Genomic DNA, 27,447 nt, shown 5'->3' with positions numbered 1-27,447 from the left:
TATCCAGCTGGTTCAGGGCTTCCTCCTAGCTCTGTGTTCAGGGACCACACCTGGCAGGTCTGAGGGGACCATCTGGGGAATCAGACCCTGGCTGGATGGATGCACGGCAAACACCCTATTTGGAGAACTATGGTTCTGGCCCCTTGATTTACTGGCTTGGAAAATTTTTTCTTAGAAGACCTAAAACTTCAATTTATAGCTAATTATAAAAATTTAGAGGCTGGAGTGACAGGGAGTGCTTTGCACGTGGCTGACCCAGGTTTGCTGCCTGCATCGTGAGCACTGCCAGGAGTAATTCCTGAATGTAGAATCAAGCCTTGAGCACAGCTGAGGGTGGCCTGAATACAACCCCTCCTCCAACAAATAATACTGTTATATTCTACTTATCCCATATTCATTATCTCCCACTTCCTTCAAAAACATACAAGAAAACCCTAAAGTATTAATGAAATTAATTTCAGATAATTAAATGAGTATTTACTAAAATGGAGCTTGTCAAATTTCATTTTATAAATTCTCATTTTAATATAGTATATTCAAAGCCCGGAAATATAGTGTTTTAAAAACAAACTACAATGTGATTTTTCTTACTGAAAAATACTATATTTCTAGATCAGATCTTAATTTTTTTATAGGACATTATATGCTTTAAAATTTTATCTGGGATAAGCGATGAATCCAAATGTAATACAATTAAGCAGTACATCTTTTAATGAAAAATGTTAAAGAAAGAAACTTATTATGCTGTTTTCAAAGACACTCAGTCCTGATCAACATGGTCTTTCACCAGATGATTACTTTTATTTTCATTTATAATTTTTTTCTAAGTGATTTGATGGCACTTCACGATTAATATTTCATGTAGATGATAAATCCAGCACAAAACTCAGTTAATGTTGCTTGGAAAAGAAGCGCTACATTTTTAGAAATATAAAAAGACAAGTTTTGTTCTTTATGGAAAATACGTGAGGAAGCCTAAGAAAAGATAAAAATAATTTAGCTCAAATAATTGGTTAAAAAGAAAAAAAGAGGAAATCAAAAGCAATTGCTTTTATATATATATATATATCCACATACACATATATACAGACACTAGCAATCTTTTTATATGTGTGTATATGTATCAGTCATTTCAGAAAGAAGAAATGGGCCACTTTCTTTCTTTGAAGGCCTGATGTTTTCGTACTGCCCTTTTCTGACACCCTCTATTGTGTGGTCTCTAAGCAGCCCTACTGAGAGCAGCTGTAGACGCTAATTTGTGGTTCACTGAGGTGTCAATTGAATCTTAAACCAAGGAAACAACAGCTGCAAAACAATACTTGGCTCTGGTGCAAATATTTTCAAAGACAAACTAAAGTTTTGACTGTTATTTTGGATAAACAAAAACCCAAACCATAACTTTTCATCAAGTCACACAACAAAATCATCTGCAGTTGAATTCAGTGCGTAGTGACATTTTTCATCTTGTCCTCACTATTCAGAAAGGCTTTCAGACTTTACCTTGACAAAGGACTTCCTTCGCTAGATGAAAAACTAGCTTCCGAAGCAATTTTTTTAGTTGTCTTTGTCTTGTCTGTGCTGCTGCCAACATTCAAACCTGTGATAAGCACAAACACCAAGAATGCGCATTAGCTGCCGGGCGGCCACACATGCACTGAATGAAGAGGCTACCTCCCGAGAACTTCGTAAAACAACATCAACAGAGGAAGGTGCAGTTCCAGCCGCTGAGGACAAGGGAGCTGCTGAGGTAAGGCCCAACAGAAGGCAGAATACCAGAAGTGTGTGGGAGGTAGGGAGGGCAGCCTCCTGGTTGTACTTAAATAGAAGCCACAACGTAAAGAATTAAATCATGGGAGGAGATCTAGCTTGAATAACCGAGAGGCACTTGTGAGCCTGGGTTTCTTCTCTGGCACAAGCACCGGCTGGTTGTCTTTATTACAGCAGATGGGCAGCAGCACTCACCAAGAAAAGGGAGGATGGAAACCAGGCCTAGAAATGACTGTAGGCCTTCAGGGATAGTGACAAACCCACCGTTCCGGGGAAGAGACACAAGCCACTTCTTTGCTGAAACCAGAGACCGGGTCTGTTCCCACTGTTCCCCCCAGTTTCATGCTCACCCTGATCTCTGCCTTCCAGCAACCTCAAATGTTTTGATACAAGCCTAATTCTTTCCTGTTTGTTTGAGTACCGAGTAGTGCTCAGGGGCTACCCCTGGCTCAGTGCTCAGAGTGGCTCCCTGTTATGCCCAGGAGACCTGAGGTAACAGGTGCAACTCAGCTCAAATGTGCTGAGCAGTGCTCAGCCCCCTGAGCTGTGTCCGGCTGCAATTGTGATTCTCCACTGGCAGTGACTGGAGATCACAATCCTGTATGCAGGGGCATCTGCAAAAGGCAGCTGCTGAGTTTCTAAGTCTAGCACATCATCTGTGCAGTAAAGCAGTAACTGTGGCCGTGTCCAGTCCAAAGAAGGCATCCACGGCCTCCAGGAAGAGGTCTCCAGACAGAAAAACAAAGGCACAGGATGTCAGCAGCTGTCTTTGGGCAGGCCTGATGCAGAGAGGGACCATGCTGCTGCTTCAGGGGTAGGATTACAGGTTTCCAGGTTCCACATCCCACAGGGTATAAGAAGGCTATTAAAAATAGCCTAGGGACACAGCTATTTCTCTGCCCTTCCAGCCTGTTTTCTGGATTTCCTCTGGAGTTTGGGTTGAGGGCTAGACACTGTGACAGTCAACACTATCAGACCTCGCCCAGGTTGGAAGATCCCACTAGGCACACTGCAGCATTATAAATGTAGAAGGTAAGTGTATTTTGCTACATCCATTAATACACACATGAGCCACTAGCATATTAATAGAACCATGATTATGTAATACATACAAAGCACTAAAACTTATGCATGTCAAACTTACTCATTCTTAGAATCTGTCTGGTTAACTATGGGGTGGGGAGCAGAGAAGTTTTCCACACTTGTTCATATAGGACAGAGAAAAACACAGACTTATTTTAGTGTCACCAGTTGATGTGACAGCTTATAACATAGCAACCTTCAGAATGTCTCAGAAAATGACCACTTTTTCATGCACACAATGCCAGTTACCACCCTGGGTGCCCTGGATGCTGGCTCTGTGTGCCGAGTCAGCCCATGCCGACCTGGTAACTGGGACGCAGAAACATCATCCTCTTGCAGTCTCTCTTCAACTCTCTTTCTGTTTTCCTGAAGAGTAGACTGCTTCAGCAACTGGTAGGCTTTTGTCTCTAAAGATTTTTTAAAAAGCACAGGTAACTGGTTAGCCATACAAAAGAATAAAGTTGAGTTCTTACCTTAAACCATGAAAGAATTCACTCAAGTCAGATTAAAGATTTAAAATGTGAGTCCAGGGGCTGGAGCAAGAGCACAGTGGGTAGGGTGTTTGCCTTGCACAAGGCTGACCTGGGTTCGATCCCCAGCATCCTATATGGTCCCTTGAGCACCGCCAGGGGTGATTTCTGAATGCAGAGACAGGAGTAACCCCTGTGCATCGCCAGGTGTGAACCATAAAGCAAAGCAAAATAAAATAAAATAAAATAAAATTAAATAAAAAATAAAATGTGAGACCAGAATAAAACAAACAAACAAAAAATCTCAAAATGTAAGAAAGCACAGGAGAAAAGCCTCAAGACAGTGAGTTTGGCAATGACTGCTTATTTACAAAACCAGAGGCACAATCAACAAAAGGAGACAAAAGGGACTACAAAAACCTAAAACTTCTGCATGTAGGGTGGGAGAAATAGTGTAGTATTACAGTGCTTGCCTTGAACAGGGCTGAACCTGGCTCCATCCTTGGAACTGCATCTGGTACCCATCCTCCCGGATCCACCTAGAACCCCCCAGCAGTGTGCACAGCTGGGTGTGGCCAAATCCTCCTCACTAGACCAAACAACCAACTTCTGCATGTCAAAGCAACCGCTGAGGGCCAAGGACATGGTATCTAGAACGTGCCAGGCCTAGTTCCACGTGCTCTCCCGCTGCAACCTTTCAGGTGCACCTTTTCATATCTCCTTTCACCCTTTCATATCATATCTTTCACCTTTTCATATCTCCTTTCAGGCACCCGACTTGGATAAGATTCCAGGCACTCCATGTGGTTCTTTGAACTCGGCAGAAGTGCTCCCTGAGCACAGTACCAGGAATAAGCCCCAAGCACTACTGGGTGTGGCCAAAAATGAAACAAAAAAAAAAAGACTTTAATTTTAATTTTTTAAGGGGGGTGGCTCCCAGCTGTGCTCACCAGGTCCAGGGACCCCACCTGCCATTCTTAGCCAATCAAACTGTCTATTCAGCACTAGAGCCTGGTGATGCAATAGTGTTTTTGGGGGGCTGGGGGAGGGGAATCATACCTGGTAGTGCTCAGGGTTTAATCTGGCTATACATTCAGGAATCACTCCTAATGGTTCATGAGACCACATGGAGAGCCCTGAAGAGAGAGAGGAGAGAGGGGAGAGAGGAGGAGGAGAGAGAGGGAGAGAGAGAGGGATTTTCAAGATAGAACTTGGGCCTCTCCAGACGGGGGAAGACCAGTTACAAAATAAAAAAAGAACTAACTGAGTTAAAAGGAAACATATGCAATGGGAAAGAATAACCCAAATCATATCTTTGATAATATCCGAAATACATGGGACTCGAGAGAAAGTGCAGCAGTTTAGGCTCTTGCCTTGCATGCTGTGACCTCATTAATTCCCATTACTTTATGGAATCCCCCTTGCGCTGCTAGGAGTGATCCCTGACACAGAGCCGTGTGTCCCAGAAAATAAAAACAAATAAACAAACAAAATATATAAGGGACTTCTACAACTTTACAACAACAAAAAGGAACCCGGTATAAAAATTGGCAAAGGATTCTTCTTCAAAGATAAATAAGCACTTAAAAAGGTACTCTAAAATAGTAAGTATAAGTCAAAACCACATTTAAATATTACTTAACACCTATCCAGACAGTCACTATCAACAGAACATAAGAGAATAACTATTAGCATGGGTATGGATAAATTAGAACCCCAGTTCACTACTGGGAATATAAAATGATGCAGCCATTATAAAAAAAATAAAGGGACCTTTCTCTATACTTATGATAACATGCCAAATAATAGGGTTAATACATGATACAAATTCTGGATATATTTTTTAAAAATCTTTTTACTGATTGTGATTCTGTGGCTTACACTACTGTTTAATAATGGTTTCTCAAGCACGGAAGTCCAACAGAATTCTGGTATATTTTAAAAAAGGGCACACTTGTTTTCATCACAGCATTTTTCATAAGAGCCAAGAGAAAGCAGCCAAAATTATTTGTCAATAGTTTAATCAGTAAAGAAAATGGTGGCATATGCACACAATGAATTTATTGGTCTCGGGACATGGCTCATTGGTGAAGCATGTACCTCACAAGTATGAGGTCCTGGGTTTGACCCCTGGCATCATTAGGGAAGAAAAATAAATGTACTCTTAAAAAAAGAAGGAAATCCTGGCATACTTACAGTATGAATTCTGAGGACATTATGCTAAGAGAAATAAACTACAGGAACTACAAATGGGGTAGGATCAGAAATAGTCATTATGAAAACAGAAAGTTGAAAAGGTGATCAAGGGTTGGGAAGAAGGAAGAAATAATATTGTATAGCTGTTATAGTGTCTCAGTACTACAAGGTGAAAAAGCTCTATAATCTACCATAAAACAAATACACGTGCCACTATGGAAATGTATGCTTAAAAATGTTTGATACTCTGGATAAGAACTTGGTGCTGAAAAAACACAGAGTGATATGCATGATACCCTTTCACTAACAGCACTGCAAAACACCGAGCCTAAAAGGGAGCAGGGGGCAGAAGAGAGCAGGGTCTGCCAGAGGCAGGGGGAGGGTTAGGGGAAGGGGAGGGAAATTGAGGGCATTGGGAGCAGGGAAACATATACTGGTAAAGGATGGGTGTTTGAACATCATATGACTGAAACTCAATCATGAACAACTCTGTAACTGTGTATCTCAGTGATTCAACAGAAAGAGAATCTTTTTTTTTTTCTTTTTGGGTTACACCCAGCAATGCACAGGGGTTACTCCTGGCTTTTGCACTCAGGAATCACTCCTGGCAGTGTTCGGGGTACCATATGGGATGCTGGGAATTGAACCTGGGTCAGCCGAGTGCAAGGCAAACGCCCTACCTACTCCAGCCCCAGAAATAGACTCTTTAATCTTTTTTTTAAAAAAAAAAAAGATAATGAATTTAATGTATTTTTTTAACCAAAACTTAAAAAAATAAAGTCTCCTGGCATCCTAATTTGCCCATTACAATTCAGATTTATGTCTGCTGCCCCAGAATAATTGTTAATAGAATCCTCTTTTAGTAATAAAAAATTTCCTAAATTAGATAATGAAGTGTATGGTTGTATTAGAAAGACAAATGAACCAAATACAATGTATTGCAATGGTGTAGTCTGGCAATTGATACCAAAGAAATTAACTGTAAGATGCAGCAGTGAATCCCCGAAGATGGCAGCTCGCCGAAGACCTCTCATGACCCCGTGCGGAGCCGACTCCACCAGGACGTCTCAGAGGGATGTCCCCCCGTGTCCAAGCTCAGCCCACTGGAGTTCCAGATGAACCCCCATTGGCCACTGGCCACAAACTTTCAGAAGAAAACCCACGTCCACAGGAACAGGGTCTGAAGAAGCCAGGCCACATGGAGAGGGTCCGTCCCTGCCCGTCTCTCCAGCCCTTCAGGGTCCTGGCTTCACGACCATGAACTGCCTCCAGGCCATATTTAAGCGCACCACCGGCCTGGGTCCAGAGACCCAAACGAATCTCAAGATGGATCACCTCCTACATAGATGTCTTCAGAGCCCAATCATTTACAGATTTAGAATTCAGAAGTGCGCGGCCTCTCATGATATTCATAATAACCAATAGAAAATAAATAATCTAGAATCTGCCTATAGCAGGCAGGCTTGAACGGTGGTGGGAAAATTCAAAATAATGGTGGTGGGAAGGTGTAATGGTGGTGGGATTGGTGTTGGAATATTGAATGTAGAGAGAGACACACACAAATCTCAGGAGTGAGCAGCTTCCTGCAGAGATGCCTCCAGACTTTGCAATAGGCCACTTTTGCCGGGCTACTCCAGATGGGAGCAGGGGCCGTCCCTCCGCCTGCCCCCTAGGAATCCCGGCAGCTGCCATCTTCTAGAACCCAACAAAAGGTCCAGGTACGTGGGAGTAGAAGTGGCCAAAGCTAGGCCTCGTGGGACAGGGGAGGAGCCAGTCCTTCTCCATTTCCCACTGATGGGACACTGAGATGACGCCCACAAACAGCCCCCAGCTACTTATTAAGCTCCTACAGGGCCATGATCTGGAGACACACACAGGAATCTTGGAACCGAGCAGCTCACTGCAGAGATCTCTCCAGAATCTAATTATTAAAATTTTAGAATTCCTACGGTACATGGCGACATCATATGCTACCCATATCAAGCAATACAAAAGAAATTGTCTAGCATTGCCTTTTCGGCAGGTTTGAGTGGTGGTGGGACTGGTGTCAAAATATTAAATAGAATCATAGTAAAGAGAGAGTATTGTGGAAATTGTCTAACACACAGGTAGAGGGCTGGAACAGGGGGGCGAATACTGGGAATTTTGGTGGTGGAAAATATGCACTGGTGAAGGGATGGGTGACTGATCATTGCATGGCCGAAACGCAAATATGAAAGCTTTGTAACTGTGTCTCACGGTGAATCGATAAAAAGGGAAAAATATTGAATATAATCAATTAATGTGAACAACCTTATGAAAATAAAATTTAAAAATAAAAGAAATGAACTGTAAAGATATTGAACACTGACTGAATATTTGATAATACAGAGATAACTTTAGGGATTAAAAAATTGACAGAAATAATGAATTTTCTACTCCCTAGGGAGAAAAGTCTCTTAAATTCTTCCTAGGATATTAACACTTTCTACATGGATGCAAATTATTTTGAATAATCCTTTCATAAATTCTGGAAAATAAATACACCCAATGGAAGGTAAGTTTTGAATAAAATATTTAAAGAGTCAAAGGCAAGTTGGTTGTTTTAATTGAGGTGGCTCAATTCCAGCCATTATTCTGAGGGACAATGGACCAGAACAACACCTAGGACAGCTTGTTCTCTCCACTCCAGAGACAGTGCTGACACCTTGGTGGATCCCGGGGTCCTCCAGAGCACTTTGCCCTGGCTCTGAGTGTAGGAGAGAGCAGGCTGGGCAATCAGGAAGGAAGAGCTCTGACTCAAGGACCACAGCGGGGATAAAGAGAACATTTATTTGCAAGAAGCAAAGACAAGTGCCCCAGAAGACCAGTCTGCACCTGACTTGGTATCAGAGTAAGCCCTGGGCTTCCAGGCTCCTGACTGTGTTCCCTAAGTTAAAGTCGTGGAGTTTGTTGGGAAAAACAAGAAATAAAGGCCATGTAAAATGTCCACGTGTCACAACCTTCCCCATTAACTCAAGCCTAGAAGATGCCTGATTAATAGCTAGAAAATTTGAGTGTTAGCAATCACATCAAAGAAGAATTCAGAACCACAACTTCAACATGGCCACAAGGAGGATTCTCGCCATCAGCACCAGGGTAGGCAAAGGTGACCTTCCTGCTTTAACTGGTAAACTTAACCAAAGTTAAGTTATTCACTGTACCACTGTCATCCTGTTGTTCATCGATTTATTTGAGTGGGGCGCCAGTATTGTCTCCATTCAGCCCAGCCCTGAGATTATAGCAGCCTTTCCTTACTTGTCTTTCCCAATTGGAGGCTTCTTTCAGGGTTAGGGGAATGAGACCTGTTATTGTTACTGTTTTTGGCAAATTGAATATGCCACGGGGAGTTTGCCAGGCTCTGCTGTGCGGGCAGGATACTCTCGTAGCTTGTCGAGAGTCGCTTGTCGTGGTTAATAGATACCAGCAACAGGGTAGGAGGCAGGGCTCACCAGGCAGGAGCTTCACATGCAGGAGGCTGGGGTCTGAGGCCCAGCAGAGCATGGTGTGGACATCCCCAAACCCAAACTGTATCAGCAGTGCCGTGCTGATCAAAGACACCACATTCCCGAGCCTGAGATCCTTTCTGGCCTCAGCCCTGCTTTCCCCCAGCTGTCCTCCCTCCACTCTGCCAACTGGAAGCATCAGCACAGTACCCGGGGGCCAGGTTCTTTAATGCCATGTGTCTGCATATCACTTCCTCTGCGGAGAATCCTCAAGTCACCAGTCAGCAACCTGACTCTTCTAGTTTAAATGTCACCGACTCCATGAAGTCTCCCAGACTTCCCCTGTCAGCCACTTCCCCTAGAAAGCATGCCGAGTCCCGTTGCATGGTACTCTGAGGATCCATGTTTGTCAAGATAATCACATCTCCCCAACAAGTCTCTGAGCCCCTAAGGACGCTTATTCTTAGTGTCTGACCAAGCAGGAGCTTGGAAAGGCATTTTGTTGGTGCTGGAGCGATACTTCTGCGGGTAGGGCGCATGCCTTGCAGGTTTGATGAATGAAATTATCATCATATAGAAAAGGTAATTTATATTTCCCTATGGAGAACCAATTAAGGTTAAAAATATATTTAAAATGAACACCAGGGGGGGCTGGAGCGATAGCACAGCGGGTAGGGCGTTTGTCTTGCACGCGGCCGACCCGGGTTCTAATCCCAGCATCCCATATGGTCCCCTGAGCACCGCCAGGGGTAATTCCTGAGTGAAGAGCCAGGAGTAACCCCTGTGCATCGCTGGGTGTGACCCAAACAAAACAAAACAAAAAAAAAATTAACACCAGGGCCAGAGAGAGTCCAGCAGGCTGAGTGCATGCTTTGCATGCAGGGGGTCCGGCTTTGTTCCCTGCATGCCATGGTTCCCTGAGCACTAGCAGGAGAACACTTGTGAGCACAGGGCTGGGAGTAGCCCTTAGCACCACCAGGTGCGGGACAAAAACCAAAATTAAAGATAACTTAAAAAATGATCATTATGGAGCTCAGAAGATAGCTTCTAGCACTTGTTTCATGCATAAGGCCTCTAGTTCAAACACAGTTGGCCGTTAAAAACACTGAGCCAAATCTATGTGCCCTATCTGTGAGGGATCCCCATCAGGGCAGAGACCGTAGGGCATCAAAGGCGGCAAGGAGCTTGCCTTGCATGCAGCTGATCCAGTCCTAATTCCTGGCACTGGTCACTCCTGAGCACAGAGCCACGAAGAGCCCCTGAGCAATGCTGGGTGAGACCCCAAACCTCCCCTCCCATCTCTCCCCACTAAAAATAAAGGATTATAAGACATGTGAGGTTCTAAGCTTGATCACACGTGCCTAGGGGATCATGACAGCCCCACATTCCGGGGTCTCCCGTCACAGAAGACAAAATGAACATCATTTCTTAGAGTATTAAATCTTATACAACACTTGAAAGAGAGCAACAAGCTGCAGAGATGCCTCCAGACCCCAAAGTCACTATCCAGTTAGACTGGACAGTGTACCACCCTATTTAAAATATTAAAATTCCTGGAGCACGCACACTCACGACTGTGCAATATCTCATACTCTATACCACGGGTGTACCAAGAGTAGCAGGTCACATTGGATGGGGTGTAAAGTAGAAGGCAACCAATCTCATATCGATAACATATGTGTGTGTGTGTGTGTGTGTGTATATATATATATATACACACATACACATACATGGCTCAATCTATAACAACATGTTAGTGATCTCTTATATAAGGGCTTAATGGCTCCAGGGTGAGATACAACAATCTTCTCACACTTTCCTTTACGGAAACTTTTTTGGATCATTTGTAGTGGATTATTCATAACAAAAGCATATTTAGGAACTGCTTTTGGGGCAGGCTTGCGTGGTGGTAGGAAAATTTGAAATAATGATTGTTGTTGGAATAATGAATGTAATAAATTATTGTGAATAGCTGCCACCAAGATGTGATCCCGGGCCGAAGCTGCACAAGCGTGACTCCAGACGCCAGCTAAATTTTCCGGCATGGGCAGCTCCTCGCAGAATGTCTCCAGACTGAGAACTAAGCCGCGGCCCCATGCCCGCCCAGGAGGGGAAAGGTATTTCTCTCTCTCGCCTCTTCCTTGCTGGGGGTGAAGGGTGTGGTGACTGCCATATTATGACGACCACAGATGGGGTTTACAAGCTTGCAATGATCCAATATCTGGAAGAAATCTCCCTGGACTTAGTTGCTAAAGTACAGAAATCCAAAACCGCGCGGCCGTGGTACCTCATATCTCTTCACAACAGGTCTGACTAGTGGGGTACTCCTAACAATAATAGGTTTGTGTTGAAATATTGAATGTAACCAAAGTAAATAGAAAGTAAAGTGAAATTTATCAGTTACATGGGGGGGCTGCGGGGGGGCGGGATGGGAGGTGTACTGTGTTTTTTGTTTTTTTTTTTTTTGGTGGTGGGATATGGGCACGGGTGAAGGGATGGTTGTTTCAGCATTGTATAACTGAGACTTAAGCCTGAAAGCATTGTAATTTTCCACATGGTGATTCAATAAAATAAAATACTTAAAAAATATTGTGAATTTATAAAACAAAATTTAAAATGAAAAAAATAAATCTTATAAAAAAATACATTAAGGATCAGAAACTGCTTTTTTTTAGGTGTTTGGGCTGTATCCAACGCACTGGGGTAAAGAAACTCCTTCCGACTGGTGTGTGAGAGTTGCTTCTGGTGGCTCTTGGGGGACCTCGATGAGCTAGGGATCAAACCCAGGTATTCTGCATGCAAAGCACATGCTCCGGCCTGTGGCCTGTGGCCTGCTCTCTGCCCCCAAATGAGGAACTCTTAAAAAAAGCTAGGTTGTGGGCGTGGAGCTGTCAGCAGGTCACCCTGTATCCACGGGCTGAGTGTATCCCGATCGTGCCTTCAGGCTTCCTGATACCCCAAAATTACTGCTGTGCCCCTGGCTGGACCCCAACAACTCAGGACCAAATTTCCTAAGAAATTAAATGGCCCAAAGTTAGGTATGTGGAAGCCACACTCACAAACCACCTTCGGCTCAGCTATACAAGCTCATTTATCAGCCTTGCTTCAGAGACCCACAGATAAATCTCGAAAGGAATCAAAAACCACAATTAAGCTTGGACCCACACAAGGTTGAAGAGACCGGGGTAAATTGGAGGGGGCAGGTCAGCCTGGTGCCTGGCAAGTAGAGTCCCCAGTAAGCCGCTTGCTTCCACAGTCCAAAATCACTGCCATGACTTGGGCTGGACTCCACTGTCTTAGGACAGACCTCACAGAGACAAAATCTACTGAAAATTCAGGTATGCAGGTTTTGTGACTGAACTGTCCAGATTTTCTTGGGGTTGGGATGGGGTCCTCCCCCGTACCTTCCTGTACCTCTGGAAGTCTCGGCATTCATGTCCACAACCTTAGGGGGCCACCCAGTTAAAAAAGCTGCTCCAGCCTTATCTTCCCCATAAAAATATTGAACACCCTGAACAAACACAGTGATCTCTTAGTATTTGTATTGGAAACCATAAAGCACAAAAGGAGAGAAAGAAGAAAAGTGTCTGCAACAGAGGCAGGCTGGGAGGCAGGGCCAGGGGGATGCTGGAGATGGTGGGAGGGAAATGAGGAGCACTGGTGGTGGGAAATGTACACTGGTGGGTGTTGGGTATTTGAAACCCAATCATGAGCAGCTTGTAATGGTCTATCTCACAGATATTCAATAAAAATTTAAAAAAATTTAAAATACTAAGGTAATCTGAACATTTTAAGATTGCTAGCTTATGAAATTAAGTTTGGGGCATTGGAACTAATATTTTAAAAGTTTATAATATAGAAAATAGCTGTAGTGCATGCAGAGGGGCAAGTATTGTTTTCTATAACTTTCTAGAATGTCTATGCGTGTGTGTGTGTGTGTGTGTGTGTGTGTGTGTGTGTGTATGTGTGAACTACTTGCTGGCTAGGATTAGAAAGTGTTTCTTGCTGTAGGTTGTTCCCAATGCTCCAGTACATAATTGGCTGGCACAGTAACATTTTTCAAATGATTCTAGTGATTTGTGGTATGGTAATTCTGGGAGCAGGGAGATACTAATAAAATCAAAGACTGTCACATGAAATCTAAAAAACTAAAAAGTTTCTTCAAAGGAAGTAAAAATATCCCGTTTCGTCTTTTAATAAAGGTCAACCAGAAAATTTTTCAAAGTTATAATCTAAATCATAATAACCATGTACAATTTCTGCATTCACCAAGTAAAAGAGAGGACATATAGAAATATTTTTAATTAAAAAGAAAAAGGGAAAAAGAGCAGATGCTCCTGCTGGCTGGAAGCTAGAGCTGTGATTGCTGTTCCCTGCTGTGTTAGGGTAAATCACTTGATTTCAGTGATCTGGCTCTCCTACTTCTCAGAAATGAGGAAAACATGTACCAGTTATTTTCAGGGGAGGACTTTTGAAAAAAATATTTAGCAAGTTGTGAAGTAATTGAGACTTGTCCAAATACAAGCGTGTCCTCAGAGTATTACTGGTCTCAGTGAAATGAGTTCAATGAGTTCATCTTACTATTTGGGAAGAGAAAATCCATTCCACGCTCCACACATTCCCATTCTGGTTTCCTCCTCTTCCTCCTGGAGGAACTGCACTCTAACTGGGCAGTGGGTTTCCCTTCAAGCTTACCTGAGTCTCAACTATGTAGCAGCTGGGGAGATCTCTTTTTTGGAGTTTCTCCAGTCAATTCACCCAGAGATCACTTCCCCGCTTCCTAGCCATGGCTTCTCAGTGGGACTCAGTTCTTAGACCCTCTCTGGCCCTTCTAGGAGAGAAGAATCATAGAAACACACCTGGATAGCCTTTATGGGGGACATGGCCGCACTGAGAACTAAACTGGCATTTGCAGAATCAAGATTAAGACTGTTCAACAAGGCTTGCCCCCCAATGGCTTATGGGCAAAGACAATTTTAAAAGGTTAAATCAGAAGAGGAGCTGATATAGATGGTGGGTGCTGGGCATCACAAGAGGAGTTCTGGGTTCGGGATCTCTCTAGCCCTTGAAGTTGAGAATATCTCCCAGGGCACGAGTCACACTCTGGTTCACTGAGTTTTCAGAAGAAGAGCAAAAAACATCGTATGAAGACTAAAGGAAAAAGCCAAAAATAAAGAAACAAAATTAAAGTCAGTTTTTTAAAAATGAGGAGAGGGTGGGAGAATAACTTTAAAAGGCTCAAGTACATGCTTTGCCTGCTGAAGCTCCAGTCTGGAAGTCGCCCCTGAGCACCCCTGCCAGTGGCCCCCAAACAATAACAAAATTATTTTAAATGGGGAGAAGTGGCAGCTCTCCAGCTTGTGCAGTATGACCGCAAACACAGATACTTTCTTAGATCAAGCAAGCTCTGCACAATAGGGAAGAGCAAACTGGGAGGCAATGGTGGGATGGGGGGAGCCAGGGGAGGAGGGTCATCTGTGGCAGGGTGGCAGGCTGAGCACATGTGTCCTGACCAGAAGGGACAGCTGTTTCCAGATGCTGCCAGGTAAGGAACTGGGCCTAGATTTGCCAGACTTCTGTCTCAAAGAAAAGAGATAGAGCACAGGCCACATGAATGTGCTTTCAGTTAGATGGTGGTGAGCAATCTGCAAGCGGACACAAGAACACTCAATGAAAAACGGAAACCAAAGAATACAGGCGAGTTGCAGAGAAAGCTTTCCTTAGCTGAAAGAGTTGAGAGGCCCTGGAATGTATTATCAAAAGAAGCTGCCTCAGCTGTATGGAGATTTTTAAGTAGCTGTTTTTATCAGATGGACCATGTCTCAGACTCTTTAGAGACAAGAGTATACTTTTTGCTAGAGATGTTCACACAATTCCCCTAAACCCCCTCAAATAGTCTGAAAGATCTGGCTGGAACACTAACTTGGTGAAGCAAAAAGGCAAAGTCACACACATGAAGTTTGTGGCTCAGGCCCAGGGTTTCTGGAAGAAGACTAAACAAGAATCTAGGGGCAACAAGCTGCAATTCACAGTTATTAAATGAGTGAATGAACAAGGGAGCTAAAGAAACAGCTCTTGAGATTTAAGTGAGTGAGCCTGCCATGGACAAGGCGGGGCGAAGGCAAAGACTCCAGATTGAACACACATGTAACGACATTAGAGTCACTGCGTGGAAAGCCTGGAAGTCTAAAGATTAATAGGTTCTTAAATCCTTTACTTGCCATCCTTAGGACTAAGACCCTGGAAAAGTCTCCAAACTAGTTATGTCCAACTCCTGGAGAAAAATACTTAGAAAAAGCAAGTATCTTATCAAAGAACATAATTAGTTTCTATTAGAATGTTTTAGACATAACACAAATGTACATGCTTGCAGAACCTTGCAGTTCCAATTCCTCTGTTATATGCTGAATTCTGTGTTAAGACTGAATTCTAAAACTAGAAAAGACTGTAGTTTAAAACATAAAATAAAGGCAAGAGCTCTGGGCTTAAAATCTATCCTCGTTAATCAATTCCAGACTGATGACACAATGAGACAGATCCCCCCTACTTTTGACATGAACTTCTGGCAAAGCAGTGAAAAGTTGCTGAGATGATTTTTTTTTTTTGGATATGTATTTTGTGTCTAGAAAATAGAAACAGAAAAAAACAAAGTGAAAACATGCTGAATAAAGAGAGGTAGGAGATGATGGAGAAGAGAAATAAAAAGCCTCAACTTCTTTATCTTTTATTTTCTTTTATATGCAAATGTACACCTGCTAAAATACTTCTAAATCTACAAATAAAAAGAGAAAAAATATCTGATGAACAAGTGCTTTTAACAACCCATTACAAGAGCCAGATAAACGCTGGTTCACCACCCTCTGAGGGGTGTAAGGGGTGTCACCAAAGCAGAGAATCTGCCTCTTGCTTTTGCAGAAATCCCTAGTAAAAAAAAAAAAGAGTTGGGCCTAGAAGAGGAATAACAAAAGGAGATGCAAACAATACTACCACCACAGCTAGCACAAAATGACCTTGAACTGACAAAGAACTGGGCTGGTTTGGGTAAAGAAGGATAATTATCATTCCCTTATGAAGTGTGTAGAAATTTAAAAATTAAATTAAAAAATATTTTTCTGTTCATTGAATTTCCTAGTGCTATTATTTTTCTTGAATTTCTACACCCAGATATCCTCCACCCTACCTTATACTACATTAGATGTTATTAGCAAGGCAGCAAATCTAGTCGTTTTTACAAATAGTGACATGTATTAATCCTAAAGAGATTTTCACTTAAAATTCAGAAATAATTTATCCAATGCTCAAATGAAAAGAAAAATAAGAGTAATTTCATTATTCTGAAAAGACAGAAAAGGAATCTATATTTAGGATTCTTTTTAAAGGTCAGTGTGAACATGAGATACAGAACCAGAATCACTTTTCATGTCCAAACTTTAAAATCTATACCAGCAGTGATTCTGGGCCTGTAAATCTACTGCCTAGATTTCTCCCATGGAGAAGGCTGATGCATAAAAAGGAGAAACTTCTAATTTATAGCAATTGCCTGGAACTGCTTTCAGAAAATAGGTATTTACATCACATTCTTAATTTCTATGGAACATTCACAACTACACCTGAAAATAAATGACAGGCTTGGAGCTGACCTTTAATAAGTGTTCCAAAATAAAACTGAGACAATTCTGCTGGAGCTGCCTCATACATAAATTTATAACCATGGTGTTTGCCACAGAACACTGTTCAATCAGGGAAGGTGAATTCTGATCTAATAAAAGTCATGGCATCTTGGGAGCTACAGAGATAGTACAGTCAGTGAGGTGCTTTTTACACAGTTGAACTGGGTTCAATCCCTGGCACCCTGTCTGGTTCCCTGAATCATGCCAGGAGTAAACCCTGAGCGTAGCTAGTGTGGCCCACTCTCCCCACTCCTGCTCACCCCTAAGAGGAAATGGAATCTTTAAGTTTCCAATTACTCAATCTTATAGATTACTCAATCCAATTACTCAATCTTACAGACTGAGTAATCTTGACCGAGCAGCTATATTTTATAGCAAGAATTGTTTTGGAAAAATTTTAATAACTTGTATATGATTATTTGATAAGGATACTTGATAATGATAAAGTAATATACATTTATCATTATTTTATAATTATGAAAATTGGAAGCATAAATAATATCAGCAACGTAATTATTATCACTGTCACTGTCATCCCGTTGTTCATTGATTTGTTCGAGCAGGCACCAGTAACGTCTCTCATTGAGAGACTTATTGTTACTGTTTCGGGCATATCCAGTACACACGGGTAGCTTGCCAGGCTCTGCCATGCAGGCTCCATACTCTCGGTAGCTTGCTGGGTTCTCCGAGAGGGGCAGAGGAATCGAACACGGGTTGGCCGAGTGAAAGGCGAAAGCCCAACCGCTGTGCTATCACTCCAGCCCGTAATTATTATGTAAGATAATAAGTATTATATATGATTATAATACATATATTATCTATCATAATATACCAGAACATGTACAATTTGTAATAATCTCTAGTATATTGCTCATGTCACATTTTATATATAATTTATATATTATATGATTATTTTATTTCTGGATCCTGGAAATTAAAAAATAATCAAGAAGAATTCCCCTTTTCCGTCTGTAATGAGTTGAATAATATCTCCCTGAAAATTCATGTCTATCTAGAATCTCTGAATGTAACCTTTATTTGGACATAGCATTGTTGCAGTACAATTAGTTAAGAATCTCAAAATGACTCAGCAGGTAGGGCGTTTGTCTTGCACTTGGCCAACCCGGGATCGATTCCCAGCATCCCATATGGTCCCCCGAGCACCCCCAGGGGTGATTCCTGAGTGCAAAGCCAGGAGTAACCCCTGAGCATCACTGGGTGTGAGCCAAAAAGCAAAAAAAAAAAAAAAATCTCAAGATGAAGAAGTCATCCTGGATATACAGAAGTTCTACATCAGGGACTGATGTGCTGACGGGAAGCAGAAAAGGCAATGAGAAGACAGTGGGGAGGGGAGTTCTGGGGCCCCACACTGGGAGCCAGGAGAGCTGGGATAGGCATGGAAGTCCCTCCCACTGATCCCCATCTCCCACCCCTGCCCAGAGCCTACAGGATGCCCACTCTCTGATTTGACACATTCAGCATCCAGAACTTTGAGCAAAATGCATTTGTTGCTTTGAGTTTGTGGCACTTTGTGTTATAGAAAAAAACACATTCCCTGGTTTCATTAACATATTTAAGGTCCAGCCTATCTTCTTTCTCCACTCAAGTCACTTTTGTAAATGGGGTTTAACAACATGACCAACAAGGGCTTGGCCATCTTGGAAAGTTCTAGTTCTCAAAACTTAGGATGGGGCTGAAGGGCTGGAGTGATGATAAAGTAGGTAGGGGATTTGCCTTGCAAGTGGCTGACTAGGTTCAATTACCAGCATCCCATATGGCCCTCTGAGCCCTGTCAGGAGTGATGCCTGAGCAGAGAGTCAGGAATAAGTCCTAAGCATTGCTGGGTGTGGCCTAGACCCCACCAACCCACTTCCACCAAAACAAAAAAAAAAGGGTGGGGCCAAATCCAATTTGGAACTCCAACCAAGATTCTGCTGTTTCTTCAGGCACTCAGAAGCACACTTCCTTGAAAGTAGGAGCACTGACTCAAGAGCACTGAGCAGCTTTCCAATCAGAAAGGTGCCTTTTGTTCTTTTATGGCTATGTTGGGTTTATATCTCAGCCCTGCAATGTCATGGTCAGGAAGCAGTAGGCAAAACCCATGGGTGACCTAATCCCTGCCTCAGAGAAGGGCCACGTGAACAGTGGCCAACCCAGGAACACATAACGATGCCCTGGAGTCGGATGCTCCTATTCTGGGAAGCATACATAAAAAGCAAGCAACTTTTTTTTTTTCATGTGCATGCCTCAGAAGGACTGGGGATGCAGATTTCAGAAGTGGACGTGTAATACTATTATTGTACTTAAGTTAATCCAAAGTTGTTACTGTAGTCTTTTCTCCTAGGATCAAACCAGTCAGCAATGATAACCTAGCCTGTATAAAGTTTTCATTTCCAGTGTTACCTCCAATGTTAACTACAATGGTACCTTCTCCAATCTGAGGTAAAACTCAAGTGATAGCATTTTGGAAGGCTCTGTTCAGAATCCCAAAGAACGCTCTTCAAATCTATGCTGACCTCCCACAAAGTTTCTAAATGGACACACCTTAGGGTGGCCTTGAATATTTCAGCTTGCCAAAGAATATCAGTGAGAAATGGCACAGTCAGGCAACCACTTTCAACACAGCTTGACCAAGAGAATTGGTGTCAAAAGAATGAGAGGCTGAATGGACATTCTTAGAGGCTTAATCCTCTTGAGATAAAAGCTGAGAGCCCTTTTCACATGCAGCTTAAGGAGATGAGTTTTGCCAGGATGGGCACGTGGGGTGGGAAAAGTGTTGGTGGAGTGAATGACTGAAAAAGATAGTATTCTAGCCTTAATCAACAAGCATTTACGAAAACTTAATACTCTCATTTTTATTCATTCGTTCGATAAAATGAATGCCCACTATGTGCCAGAAACTGTGTTAGGTGATGGGTTTTAATGACAGGGGTTTTTAGCAAATATCTCATCATCTACTGAAATTAAAGCTCACTTCACTCTTAAAGGTAATTTTAGTGTGAATACAAATGAAGTTGCCAATGTGCAAAATTTCATTTTGGTGGTCTAACTAGATTAGAGGGTGACACTTTTCTCTAATTGAGAGAAGCTCTACTCTAATCCTGGCCTACGTGTTTCAGGGAAAACAGCTCACAAATACTCAGGACTGCCTCACTTTATAAAGGGACACCTTCTGGTGGAAGCCACACTATGAAATCCTCCAACACAACACGCAGCAGCAAGTCCCGGAGGGCACCTCAGCACTGGAGATTTCACCGGGGCACCCAGATGGAGCAAGTGCATTCTCCCCGCCTTCTCTAGATGGAATCCCGGTGACCAAAGCTTCCACAAACAAGGCCCAGGTATGTGGGTTCAGGACTAAGTCTCCAAACCACATAGTGGCAGCGGAGCTGGCCTGTCTCACCCAGGTTTCCCGTCAGCTCTTGATGCTGGAAGTCATGCCCACAATCCACCTCTGGGCGCCATCTTGGCGCACCAACAGCCTTGGCCCAGAAACTCCCAACTGAATCCCAAAACGGAATAGCTCCCTACACAGATGTCTCTGGAACCCAACCATTTATAATCCTAGAATTTCAGAAGCCTGCGGCCACATAAGCAGCCATGCAACCTCTCATGACATGCAAAATGACCAATGGAAAATAAATAATCTCGTGTCTGCCCCTGGAAGGCAGGCTTGAATGGTGGTGGGAAAATTTGAGCAAAATATAATGCCCAAAAGTAGAGAGAGAGTATCTGAGCAACTGTCTGCCAGAGAGGCAGGGTGAGATTGGGATGGGGGCAGGGGGATAATGGGACATTGGTGGTGGAAAGTTTGCACTGGTGGAGTGATGGGTGTTTGATCACTGTATGGCTGAATCTCTAACATGAAAGCTTTGTGGCTGTATCTCACGATGGTTCAATTAAAAAAAAAAAAAGGAAATTCTCCAACGCTCTGCTTCTCTCAGTGTACCACAGGGGTGGAAACGGAAAGGTAAGGCCTGGCTCTGTCCATCACTGTTCTCAGAACATAACATGGGATAACAAACCCCATGTTATCCTACGGTAGAGCTTACCTTTGTCTAAATATATACTAATGTTTAATTGATACAGACACCCCAGTGCTATCCTGCCAAGGCTCTAGTGCCAGCCCAGACTCTGGCAGCCTGAAGACACGTGGTTTTCTTTTTGCTCCAATGAATTAGCTAGCTAGAGTTCTGAGCTGTGTACCCCTTCTTTGCAGCCCTCACAAACAGCCCTGAATGTAGTCTATAAACATGCTGCGGGATGTGCTGCCTTGTATGTGGCAGCCCTGAGAATATGGAAAGCCTCTGTGTCCTTCTCAGGTGAGATTTTCCCAGGTCCCTCAGTACTCTGAGATTGGCAGAACTTCAAAGGTATATTCAACTCAGTCTCCTGGGTCTATGTGGTATTTCCCCCTGTGCCTCTTTACTCCATCCTTTATGAAATTGGTTATAAAGCAGTAAAATAGAAGAGCTCAGGAAGATCTCGGGAAACCCAGCTGCAAGCTGCTGGCTTTCTGTTCAGAGAGCAGGGACTTCCCATCATTTTTGGGTTCAGTTATACCCAAGGGGCCTGAAGTCTCAGCACAACAATCTTATCACAAGGGAATGTCCCACAAAAAGGAACCACAGGAAAAGATGGACGCTAATTTTATTTATTTTGCTTTTGGGTATCACACCCAGAAATGGTCAGGATTATTCCTGGCTCTGTGTTCAGGGATCACTCCTGTTGGGATAAGGGAACCATATATAGTTCCAGAGATCAAACCTAGTTCAATCACATGCAAGGTAAGCAATTTTACCCACTGTACTATCTCTCTGGTCCCTAATTTTAGTGACACTAATTTTAGTACCTTGGGAAAAATCAGTGCCCTCATTATACTTAAGGTTTTATTTTTTTAAAAAAGTTCCAATGGGTGGATCACATTAATGCTACATTAAAAAATTAAAAAAGCTGTTTCATGTATGCTCTTTTCCAAGGTGTGTGCTAAACAATGTGAGTTCTGCTGTTAATTTGCTGATAGAAGGATTTCATTTTCAAATAAAAGATAAATTCTTTGAAACTCCAGATGCATACTTTTCAATGGTTCAGATAATCAGTTGAGTTCCCACTCCCCTTAATGGACCACACTTGGTGGTGTTCAGGGTTTATTCCTGGCTCTGCACTCAGGAATTACTCCTGGCAATGCTTGGGAGACCATATGGGATGCCAGGGATTGAACCCGGGATAAGCCACATGCAAGACAAGTGCCTGTTGTACTATCTCTCCAACCCCCCTTTTCTTGCAGACAAATTTAGTGCTACTATCAGGAAACACTCTCTATGAGAAATGAGGGAAGCACAGGACTTGGGTGTGCCTTAGTCTCAAGTGGTTATGCACCTTGGGGAAGGCAGGGTCCAGGCATCCTTCCCAAACACAGGCCCTGATCACTCTCTAGCACTGCCTCCAACCCTCCGCTTGCTTCTTTTCCTTTCTGAGTTTGTATTGTGAAGTCCTCTTAACTACGTAGCAGTGGTTCGAAATATTGAGGATTGTGGATTCATATGCATTTTATTCTAGTAAGTTGTGAGTAATATATATTGTGTCCAATATACGCTTGGCACTCTCACATAATCTCTTTTCAGCTTTAACACTATCTTGCCAGGAAGTGTGTCTGTTTTCCCAACAGAGGCAGAGATATGGAAAGTTGGAGCAGGAGCAAAGACATAATGCTGCTGGCCAAGGTTCAAGCTCCACCACGACAGCTGTTCAACACGCAGAGCACTGTTCTTACACCCGAGCACTGGCACCTATCCTGAATACCAGCTCACCAAGCAGAAGTCAGAACCACTGCAGCAGACCACTGGTTTTCAACTTTTCCGTACCTGTGGACCAGTTCCAGTCTATGGATCAGCAGTTGAAGACCACTGCTTTACAGGCTAGTCTTTGAAACAGTCTTTCTCTTTGGAATATTCCAGAAGTGCAGTTCATATAAATATGAAAATCTCAATAGAACTATTCCAAAAGGGAAGAGCACTACCAGGAGTAATTCTTGAGAGCAGAGTCAGGAGTAACCAACCCCTAAGTATTACCAGGTGGTTGGCCACCCCTCAAGAGAATAAATATATAATGAACAATTACATCACTGGGAAAATGCATAAAAGAAAAAATCTCTGGAGACAATGAAATATTATCTGATGCAGAATATATATAATAATTGCTCCACTATAAACTGTTTTTTCAAAATCAGAGTTCATCATAGAAACATGGGTTTAAAAAATTAATCATAAGGCCATGAATTATACTGTCAAAAAAGAAAGCCATTTTTTCTGCTTATAAACAACAAAACTAGCACATATGCAGATGCATGCCTCTATGCCTCAATGCAATGGTGTATTTACTTGTATAAATATTTAAACTCAGACCTCTGAATTTATAATGAAGTAGTACACCACTTTACAAAACAAGGTACTAGTAAATTTAGATGTATGACAAATAGAAGTCCGTTCAGAATACTAATTGCTGCTGTGGATATTTTATAACCAAAAAAAGAGAAGTAATGATAGTCAGATTTTATCTAAATAAGCCTAATGCATGTATCAAAATAGGAACAGTCTTGATGAAACCTTAGGACTAAAAATTTTAAATTATCTGACCAGCTTTGTAACTGAAACACAATCAAGCTTCCTTCCTGAGACTCCCCGCCCCCAACCCCTCCCCTGCTTTTCTTTTAATGATACACATTCAATTATCACAGGAAAGAAAAGAGTAAAATCAGAAACATCTGTAGTTTGACATAGAATGACTGGGTATTCCCCATGGAGACTGACCTTTCACAGAGACGCAGGTGCTAAAAGGCTATGTGAGAGGGGCGGGGGACATTAACATGTGTGAATGTTTAACATGATTGTGGAGAATTCAATAGACACGGTCATTTTCCACCTTCGATTATGTATTAATGTAAACTCACATGTTATGCTCTTATACTTGAGCTCCTCCTCCAATATTTAGAAGCTTAAATACTTGCTTTTAGCAGAGTCCACAGACCACTAGCCTAGGATATTCTGATGATATAACAAGGTTGAATCCTGGGTTTGGAACTCTTAGGCAACCAGAACTTTACCTGTGACTGGAATCTTTGCTGCCAGGTTTTCTTTCTTGCTCTCCTCTCTGCAGCTACTTGAAACTTCTGAAAACCAAATATACTACATCAAAATACATTTCAAGGTTATATTTCTGGGATGTGGCTATTATTCCTTTGACTCTCTCCCCCTGCTTCACCTCCTTTTGGGAACTAATTTCTTGTCTGAAACAGTACTGTTTCTAAAAAGAAAACCTATGGTAAAACTAAGATATATTCTTTTGTGCAAAACAGTCTAGCATAAAAGATGATCTATCTCATTTAGGGCTTAACTTCAAATTCTGTGCATGTACATCAACTTTTAAATACATCCTGAGCAATTCACTGCTACCTTGGATAGAAATACCATTATGGTGGCTTATTGGTATAAATAAAATTGTATTGCTAAAATAGTCACAATTTCTGGAAATTAAACTGGGTTATTAAATTTGAGAGGACATAAATTCACTCATTTTTAAAAATCATCTTTTTTAGACTTCTATAAGTTTTATGTAAACAAAAAGAATATTTAGAAATTATAACAACAATCCAGTTAAGTGTTAGCAAACACTTTACAGTGCTTTATGGAACACTTACAACGGAATTATCTTTATCTTTGTGGATTGATGAAAATCATCTACTGCCAAGTGATTTATTTTACTAAACATTCACAACTGACAAATGCTTATTGTACTAGGAATTCAGAATTACCAACTTACATTAAGTATCCTATTTCCATGAGACCAAACAAACATAACTATTTATTGGAAGGTGATACAAAACAAGTAACATGCTATACAGAAGAACTCAGGGGTGTTTTTCCAGTTACTTTACAGGCATACATTGTGAAAGAGGATGTCATGTAGATTGCAGAGGACAGACTCTTAACAATAGTTACCTTGTTTCCTTGTAAGGACACCACTGAGCCACAGAGCGGGTTCTGCTTCTTTGATTCCACTATTGTCATTCAGAATAGATGGCAAGCTGCAAGATGATTCATTACTGTGAATAGCTGACCTAGCAGCACACTCTTCTGTAAGGGCTTTTTTCAATAAAGCTGTTGCCTACAGTGTTTAAAAGAAAGCACAAAGAAATAAAAACAAACTATAGCCACATTTCCCTTGGTTTCAAAGACCCAGTCTTCAAATATAATTTTAGGTTAAGCTTTACTTAGGAGTTAATTCACTTCCTGACATTTAACTGAAATTAAAATGTCTTCAACATAAAACAACATCAAATTATTTTCCAGTATGATTCAATTTTTTTACAACAACCTTCATTGACAATCATACATTTTTAAAGGACTGTATCTTAACAAAATTAAAGTGTTTTCTACTTGTGTAGGAGATATGACTATCTCTGTCAATCTAGGCTCCTTTATCTATGATTTCTACTTTCACTGTGTAAATAATTTTATTCATGCATGGACTACTGTGTTGGTTTAGGTCATGAAAGAGATCTGCAAAATATGTGATCTTAGATTACCATCCTTCTAGGAGTGCCCTCTATATTATTTCAAAGGAAAAAAAAGGCCAGGAAGTGTTATGATTTCAGAAAAGCTTGGTAGCTGAAGAAGATACATTATGCAAAAAGAGAGCCAATCTTTACACTTATATGTATATATGTGCATATATGTGTGTATATATACACACGTGTGTGTATGTGTATATATATATATATATATATATGTATATAATTTTGGTTTTGGGGCCACACCCAGTGGTGTTCAGGACTTACTCCTGGCTCTGTGCTCAAGGATCTCTTCTGGCAGGAATTGGGGGGACCATATGTGGTGCTGGTGGTAGAATTTTCAATTAGCAGTGTATAAGGAAAGCACCCTGATGTCTGTACCATCTCTCTGACCCCAAGAAAACCAAGGGCAAGAAGGAAGTGAGAAAGCAAACTGCTCTGGCAACAGGAGAATGTCATCCTTGGTTTTACTCTTGTTACTCAGTATTTGGGGGACGTTGCTGACGTGGAAATGAAGAGATGGTAGAAACCTGTCCTGGTAGTTGCCACTTTTTCTCTTTCTTTCTAGTTGGTTATGATTAAAATCTGACCCATTTACCTGCGTAACAAACCTAGGATGATATGGGTGGGAAATTCAGTACCTCTGCAAAGCAGGTAGAGTGGAAGCTGAGATTTCTTGAACTCACCTGCAGATTAAGAAATGTACACTGGCCCTTTGGACCCTGCTGCGGATCGAGCATGATGGAAGAGCCCAAGGAAGCGCCCTTGGACTCCAAGCAGCCCACTGAACTAATTCCGGCACGGGATTGGAGAACCCACGGCGGGCTGAAACAGTGGAAACCGGGCATCCTCCAATTCTTTTAACCTCTCTCTCTCAACCCCTTCCTCCCGAGCACAGCGCAGGGTCCGCGGCTTTCTGAGCGCAAAATGGAGACGCCGAGCCTCTCTCTAGGTTTCTCCATCTTATGAGCACCATAAAAGGGCAAAAGTTTGTAGTGATGTTATTTCTGGTTGTACTTTCCCTGGACTTTATACAGAAACCCAAAACCGCGCGGCCGCGGTCATCTTAGCATCAGCAATATGTAATGGTTCCTTTTTAATGGGTTGGACTTTTGTGGGAGATCCTAACAAGAATAGTAAGTCTGTTGCTGAAATATTGAAGGCAATCAAAGTGGTAGCCATCTCTCTAGACTGAACTAAGCTATATCCCCACGCCGGCTGAGAAGAAATTTTCTTCTTTCTCGGGAAGAAACGCGGCGTGGCATCAACCATAGTGTGATGTCCATTAAGCAAACAGACCTGGTGGCGTGGGAATGGGATATAAGGGGAAAAATTATGTCCATGGAACAGTGGGACGCTGGTGGAATCTCGAGCCGGAGCCGATACCAGCGCAAGACCTTTGGTTCCAGAAACTGCTTGCAGACACTCTACTAGTCTATCAACTAAGCCAGAGCCCCACGCCTGCTGATGACGGGAAATAATCATCCTTTTTTTTTTCCCTTTGTCAGGCAGCGTGGCGATTACTAAACAGGCGTGAACTTGGTGGTGCGGGGCAAGGGGGAAAAAGAAAAGTTATGTAACAAACAGCGGGACTTAATATCTCTATATTCTTAGCAATGGAGAACTATCAAATGCCTCCTTGGCAATAGGACTGTCTTTTTCTTTTTTGGGGGAAACCCCAACAACGGTAGTGAGTTGTGTGTTGAAACATGGAATGTAATTGAGATAAAGCGTAAACGAAGTGAAACTTATCACTTACAAGGGTGGGGACTGGGGAGGTGGGAGGGGGCGGCAGGTATACTGGGGGGGTTGGTGATGGAAGATGGGCACTGGTGAAGGGAAGGGTGTTTGAGTATTGTATACCTGACATAATCCTGAGAACTATGTAACCCTCCACATGGTGATTCAATAAAATTAAAAAAAAAAAAAAAGAAATGTACACTGGTGGAGGGATGGGTATTGGAACATTTCCAGTCCTGGTACTGCAGGACTTTTAGACAAAGGAAACTCTGGGCTTGTCATGACTCAGAATACTTCTCATCAGTCTCCCAGTGACAACACAACTTCCTCACTGTGTGCCTCCCTTTCAAATGAGACCCTTTTGCTTTAATTGGGTCCAACTGGGCTTCAAGGAGTGCTGCTGTAATTCTGCAAATGTCTTCCTACTAAGTCCTTGTATGCTTATAAGAACATCACCACTATCACCTGTTCTACACTGAGCTCTCTCC

The 27,447-nt window shown here is 42.2% G+C and overlaps 1 protein-coding gene and 1 pseudogene across 5 annotated transcripts in view; both read right to left on the bottom strand.

Annotated features, from left to right (window-relative positions):
- The window catches only part of LOC129403439 (uncharacterized), a 575,036-nt pseudogene that overhangs the window by 272,049 nt on the left and 275,540 nt on the right, over positions 1–27,447 (bottom strand).
- Positions 1–27,447, bottom strand: part of KIZ (kizuna centrosomal protein) — a 173,496-nt gene that overhangs the window by 10,561 nt on the left and 135,488 nt on the right. For 4 of the 5 annotated variants that reach the window (XM_055131939.1, XM_055131940.1, XM_055131943.1 and 1 more), the window contains 4 exons: positions 24,648–24,813; positions 23,753–23,818; positions 3,153–3,257; positions 1,501–1,597 (listed from right to left, as the gene is read on the bottom strand). In XM_055131939.1, coding sequence (XP_054987914.1) covers positions 1,501–1,597; positions 3,153–3,257; positions 23,753–23,818; positions 24,648–24,813 — 434 coding nt within the window. Of the gene's footprint in view, positions 1–1,500; positions 1,598–3,152; positions 3,258–4,358; positions 4,457–23,752; positions 23,819–24,647; positions 24,814–27,447 lie in introns of those variants that run through there. The other variant, XM_055131941.1, reaches the window with a different exon arrangement.

Source organism: Sorex araneus, chromosome 3 (assembly GCF_027595985.1).
Source record: "Sorex araneus isolate mSorAra2 chromosome 3, mSorAra2.pri, whole genome shotgun sequence".
Taxonomy (NCBI): domain Eukaryota; kingdom Metazoa; phylum Chordata; class Mammalia; order Eulipotyphla; family Soricidae; genus Sorex; species Sorex araneus.
The sequence above is the reverse complement of the archived record's forward strand: the minus strand, read 5'-3'. Positions and strand labels throughout refer to the sequence as shown.